Source organism: Mchenga conophoros, linkage group LG14 (assembly GCF_057382185.1).
Source record: "Mchenga conophoros isolate Kocher_MC1m ecotype Shallow Benthic linkage group LG14, M_conophoros_male_GT1.1, whole genome shotgun sequence".
Taxonomy (NCBI): domain Eukaryota; kingdom Metazoa; phylum Chordata; class Actinopteri; order Cichliformes; family Cichlidae; genus Mchenga; species Mchenga conophoros.
The window spans coordinates 11,889,706-11,896,450 of NC_140539.1; the positions used below are offsets into that span (position 1 = coordinate 11,889,706).

General features: G+C 43.9%; 1 protein-coding gene across 1 annotated transcript in view; it reads right to left on the reverse strand.

Moving 5' to 3' along the window:
* igsf11 (immunoglobulin superfamily member 11) overlaps positions 1-2,380 on the reverse strand; it is a 123,818-nt gene extending 121,438 nt beyond the window's left edge. Inside the window, exon 1 of the mRNA XM_085245254.1 lies at positions 1,804-2,380. Coding sequence (XP_085101380.1) covers positions 1,804-1,864 — 61 coding nt within the window. The 5' untranslated portion in view covers positions 1,865-2,380. The remainder of the gene's footprint in view (positions 1-1,803) is intronic.
* Between the last annotated feature and the right edge of the window lie 4,365 nt (positions 2,381-6,745).

Below are 6,745 nucleotides of genomic sequence, written 5' to 3' on the forward strand. Positions count from 1 at the left end.
ATGCTTTTCTGTGGACATCCTAAGGCACTTCTGAACAAAAAGTAGGGGTTTTTTGCCACACGTGTGAAGCAAAACTACAACAAACTAATATATATGTATAAAGTCTCATGTGTAATATCTTCAAAAACAATCTGATGTCTATTAAGACTGATCTCATCATCCTAGAGACTATGTTTGGCGTGAAAAAGTTGAGGTCAACAAACACAGAAGCCACCATGAACAATACAGACTTTGCTGCATCAGAATTTATTTATAGCAACACTGGCAGCTCCCCAGCAAGACAGCAAAAGGAGAGAAGAAAGGCTGTCCTGCTTCTCTCTGAGCAAGTTGTCTTGTTACAGAGATGCTGAACTCACATCGGTCTTACTTAACCTAAAGTCAATGCAAAGCTGAGGTCTTTTGAGCCGGACAGACACATGGAGTGACCACAGTCCACGATGTACTATCATGGGCGTGTATGTGTGTAACCCGAGTGAAGCTGACGAGAGGCCACGCATCCACTCACCGCAGAGGTACCCACAAGCCAAATAAGCAAGCAGCGGAGTAAAAACACCTGGGGAATCGGGCTAAATTGAATCTTGCACAACTCTTCGGTCCAAATTGACATGTCAGACTGGTGTGTGTGTGTGTGTGTGTGTGTGTTGCAAGGTTCAGTGCAAATGTTGCATGAAGCTCTGAGAGGAATCAGTCAATATTCAAGCATGTCTCTGCTCTGCTCTGACGTGTTTTTCAATAAAGATGTGGACCTCAGGTGAAAGGAAATTTTAATATGAGCACCATATCCATCCTTATTCAGTGGGGAAACATCATATCTGCAGCAATATATTTAGTCTATAAACGGCAGGCTGTTAATATTGTCTTTAATGTTAACTTAATCTTGTTTTTCATGAATTCCTTCGTCTCACCTAAAGCTTGAATAGGACGCACAAGGACTTGTTTTCAAATTTCAAACTTTGGTTTATTTTATAGCAGCAAGTGTGACAAACTCACTAAACTTGCAGGCACTCTCGGCGAGAACACTGTTAAATTACTGCAGGGATAACAGCACCGCTGCGCTAAGAAGAAAGGGAAGGTAAACAAAAGCGCACACATATACATAACTGCTATTTGTGCACGCACACAATAAAATTCCCATCGGAGGGCTATAGGAACATCCAGTGATTTTCCTTTGGGGCTGCTCGCTCTCCTGTGCAGCCTGATCATCATACTCCTCGTTAATCGGGCGGATTACCAGCGCAACCCTCCACCGTCTGCTCCGTTTCTATTTTAAAACACAGACACTACTGTACCACGCTTTAAAGTGTATCAGTGGTCAAAAGAAGGGGCGGGTGTGGGGGGGGGAGAAGAAAATCAGACCTCGGGTTGTGTAAGGTGGCCACAAGGAAAACTAAGCAGTGCGCATATGGATAAGACGTGCACGGTCAAAAGTGCTCGGTGGGGATAGCGACTAGCAAAAGGCGGAAAAGTCTTTTTTTTTTATTATTTATTTATTTTTTTGTAATGCCGGGGATTTGTCAGCGTGATCCAAACACAAAGTATTAAGGAGGGCTGGGATCATATGGCTTTTGGAGAGGCAGAGCCCAAGAGACAATTCAATTCCAGGTTCCAAGGGTTCCAAGTCTGTTTTTATACCAGTTATAGACATATATGGTCATGGTGACTTATCCAAGTTACAAAAGAGCCACATTATTATTAGTAGTATTAGTATTAGTAGTAATAGTAGTAGTGGTATCATTAACCTACCAGGCGCTTTCAGTTTATAGTTGGCGCACAGACTACGTTTCCAAGTGTCATATAACTTACCCTCCATGCAGAAAATGACCATCCAGGCTATCCATAGATCTGAGTTATGGAACTTCACCATGGCTGGTAACTGTTCAGTAGTAACTCACTTTCAATTTAAGACCACTGCCTCCTTTCTTTATGGAGGTCTCCGCTCACAGTTTCCTCAAAGAGAAGTAATTGTTCCTTATAACAACATGTAAGCGATATGGGGGCTTTTACGCAGCGCGCATTCTCCAAACGGTATCCACCAATCCACCTTTCTATCCAGCAGGCACTCTTCTTCACTTCAGAGCTTGTTTTAAAAACTAACTAGCCTCCCTCCCGTTCTTTGGTAGCCGCTGGACACTCCAAGGCTATTTTCTTTCCCCGACCACTCCAATCAGTTTACGCACGCTTGGAGAAAAAAAAGAAAACGAAGAATCACTCTCCACCTGCTGATGTTCCAAAAGTCTGTCCACTCTCGCTGGAAGTAACTTACAAACACGACTGAAACTGACACTTTCCGCGCCCGCTCGGTGATTCTCTCCAACGCGTCTTGTTGCGCTCCATGGTTTTTCGTCTGTTCGGCTGCAGCTGAGCAGACCCGAGCGTAAGTCGGAAAGTGTGGGGGAAATGTCCCACTTCCGGTCGCTGTTTTTCAAAGCAAACGAAAGAAAAAAATCAAATGGGAGGTATTTGATAGAAAAAAATCTGAAAAAATTATAAAGTCAAATCGTTGTTAGATGGGGATAAAGGTCAGATGTGTCAGTACCTTCGATCATCCCTGAATTGCCTCACCGATCATCTTTACAATTCACTGCAGTCATGAGGTCGATACATATGAATACTGGTGGGTTAACATTTCATTTTTACTTTTCTAATTATCTTTCTTGCTTTTTGCTTTGAGGTGCTACTTAAGCATTAAAAATAGCCTCCCAACTTGAAATTTCACATTTTATTCCATTGCCATTTATCCAAACTAGCAAACAGGGACAGCAGAATCCAGCACCGTCAGGCTGGGCGACTACACGCCTAACTTCAGTTGGCTTTTATTTTGTAGGCAACACCCCACTCTGTCCGCGAGGGCCTGGCTGTGTCCGTGCGGCTTGACGGCGCTCAGCGGCGGTCGATTGAGACGAGCTCGAGCCTGGCTGTTGCTGGGAGACCGTTGACGCCAGACGAAAGAGAGACGTTCGCGCCCTCCTGCGGCGCGTCGACAAAAGGCCCAGTAGAATGAAATAGAACAGATCAGAAAGCTTTGCACACTTCTGTGTGAATCATTTTCTCTGCCTGTCACGGTGACAGCATTCATCAGTTTGTTTGATATTGCTGCTATATTTGAGCTCTGTGTTCATTTTCATAATTTGGAATTTAACAAGAGAGCGTTGTCACTGCCACACCAGAGGAGCCTATAATTACAATCAGTCAGGAGAGTTCTTCTCTGAGAGACAATGGCTGCAGAGCTCTTTACAAGAAAGCAAAGTTACTTCTCTGAAAGTCTCTTAAAGCCGTCTGCATGCATTCAAAAGAAGATAGAAACTTGGACTATTCGTGCATTGGTGGTTCTTGGTGTCCGGGGATGGGCGTCTGGTATGCACCAGCTCACTCCTAGTGGCTGCTTGTCGGGGCCTGGAGCCTGGGGCTCACTCGGGCCACTTCGTTGGGTGGGGTGCCCTCGGCATCTCGGCCTGGGGCTCGGTCACTCAGGCACAGCTGGCTGTCGGCGGAGCTCACGGGCGCGTCACTGCAACTCCCCCTGGCTTCTGCTCCGCAGCTGCTGAGTGACCCCTCATCTGGGGCTCTCCTCAGCTCTTTCCGGGAGAGTGGCACGGTTGCCCCTCCGTTGGTCTTCCTTGGTCTCTTGTGTTCTGGGGGCCTCTGGATGATGGGGGCCTGAATCTCCTCCATACCTGCTTCATGCCCTGGACGACGGGGCTGTGGCTCCCCACACCCTCTAGCAGATCATTGCATGAAGGAACCTTTTAAATACAAGCGCGCTCATGCTCACAGGTGTACACACGGGTGCTCACACACACAAACTACACCCTTTTTGGCTCCTACCTCAAAGCACACTGAGCACTGTCGATCCTACGTGCTGCACAATAATATTCAATATTTAGTATTTACTGTTATATTCAAATAGATCATCGCAATGATGTTTTTTATTATATTGATCTGTTTTTTTGCTTGTTTTCTCTTTTTTCTTTCTCAACAGGTGATCCAGGTGATTGATATATGTATTTTTTGTCTGTTTGTTTTGTTGGTTTTTGGGATTTTGCCCTTTATCACCGTTCCTCTTCCCCGCTGTTTTTCTCTCCCTACCTCTCTTTCTTTCTCCCTTTTCTTTCCCCCAGTCATGTCTGTCCCGTGTGTAGCAAGTGAAAATAAAATAAAATAAACATTTGGTTTATTTTAAAAGGAGAAGCAACAAATAGAAACAAAAAAAACTTGGACTAGACTGTGTCTGTGGCAAAGAAGGAAATAAAATAGAAAGCTACCAAGGACACTGCATCAAACAACCTACGTACGGCATCTAATTACTGTGATCCACTGATCTCACTTAGCTCATCTCTGCACTAAATGCCTGCTTATATCTTTTCTACTTCACAGGATTCTCAGTCTTGTCAGTCTCAGAGCATCAGAACATCAAAGGAGAAACATTATGAGTGAAGCATTTGTAGATATTCTTCACTAATTAGATTTTTCAGAATTTAAAAAAAGTGCAGCATAAGCCATGATGGGGGGGGGGGGGGGGGGGGGGCAGCACCATATACATCACTCCATGCTTTTATTTTTTTTTCCAGCCCTAAAAGCTTCTGGCAGGTATTCACTGTTTGCCACAGCAAGTAGATAAGTTGAACATTGGAGCATCTTAAAAAGGCCCGAGGGCTTCCCCTCGCTCTGTCTCTCTGCTTGAACTTTAAACTTTCCTCTCATCCACTCGCAGCTCCCTTTCTGAAAAGGGCTTGCAACCTTTGTGATATTCATGAAAGATGCTTGAGGGGCAAAGTTACACCCAGTGCAACGGACCAGGGCTTAAAAGTTTGAAGAGACATACGGCGTTTGGCATCATACTTAAAAAAGAGCTCTCAGTGTCACCCAAAGGCAGAATTAATTAAATGATCTCTTGGAAAGAAAAATTTAAAATTAAAAAGGGAAACTTATTTGACATGAATCATTGCAGGGCTATATGAACGATGCAGATCTAGTTTATGTTGCTATTGTTTCTTATTATACAACACACTGACTTAGTAGCCTGCTGTGTTTTGGTTAGGGTTTTTGTTTTTGTTTTTTTTGTTTTTTACATATAATCGAAAGAATCTTCTTCTTTCACTTGCTCCCAGAGGGCGCCATAGTAAATCATCCACCTACTCTTTGCTCATCTTTCACATCAATCCTCCTCATGTCCTCCCTCACTACATCCACAAATCTTCTCTGAGGTCATCCACTTTTTCTCCTTCCTGGTCACTATCTTTGTACAGTTTATTCATCGATACTCGTCTCCATGCACTCCACCGTGCCTGCGCTCTCTTCTTCACCTTCACTACCTCTGCTATGTGTGTCTTTACTGCTACACCTGCCTCCCTCTTATTCACACACACTTATTCTGTCCATACCTCCACCTGCTCCCTATAAAAGCTATAATCCACGGAGATTCCCGCCTGACCTCATCTGTCATCCTGCTTTCTCTAGATCTAGACAGTGCAACTCCTTCTGACTAGGGATGGGTATCGAAAACCGGTTCTTGTTGAGAACCGGTTCCCACTGTTTCAATTCCTTGGAATTGTTTGCCATTTTTGCAAATGATTCCCTTATCGATTCCAGTCGCCCCGAATGACGTCACCACGTTGCGGAGCGTCATTTACCTGGCAGGAAACACGGCGGCTCAAAAGCTCAAAAGTTTGGTTATACTTTACGAGAACGGATGACAACAGGGCAACTTGAAATACTTGCAAAGTAGATACTTCATTTAAGGGAAAACACGTGATAACCTTAAATGAATGTCGTGTTTTTAATTCCGCTCCAGACTCGTGAATCTCAGCCCAGCAGCAGCGGTAACGTTTGCACGTCCTCTCCTGTTAATGTGGCAGGTAAATAATCAACTGACAGTGCATATTATGTTAGCACGATCTGCCTTATTACAAAACCGGCCATTACTGTGCATTTAGGTGACCATGATGAGAGAGACAGACAGAGTCTGGCTCAGATGCTGGTAGTTCTCGCTGCAGTCTACCGGTAGCGTCTCCTTTCAGGCCAGGATAGACGAATGTCACCGAGCAGTGACTAAGTTTGTGGTCAAAGGCTTGCACCCATTTGTCACAGCAGATGCCCCCGATTTTCGGTAAGTGAATGTGTTTAATTGTAGGCAGGACATTACTGGATATTCTTGTGTAATTGCTACTGAATAATTTATGTTATACTTTGTTATTGCTACAGAAGAATATTTATTTTATTATTTTACATTTACAATTTTTTTTCCCGGGGACCCTGTGACACCCCATTGAAGAGCCGTAGGCTGGATCTCTTAAGATCTCACTGTTGGGTTTGTAAGGCCATGTTACTCCTAAATTTCTATCTTGTTCAAAGAGAAGATAAAACAAAGTTCTAAGCTAATCGACCTTAGTGTTCTCCTTTTTATAAAAAGAATCGATAAGAGAATCGATAAAGAATTGAATTTTTAAACAGAATCAAAAATGGAATCGGAATCGTGAAAATCTTATCAATACCCATCCCTACTTCTGACCATCTCCAAACTTCTCCATCAACACTCTAAAAGCAAACATCACACCTGCAGTGCTTTTTCTTGGCATGAAGCTAAGCCTGTCTCCTTAAACTGGCTTCTTTCTCGTTTCTTCGTGGTTTGACTCGTCCACTTCATCCCTCCCTCTTTATCCCATAGCTCTCCACATCAGCACACTTCTTGTCCATCCCTCAGGCATGCGCTCACTCACCAAGATTATGGTGAACAGTCTGATCAAAA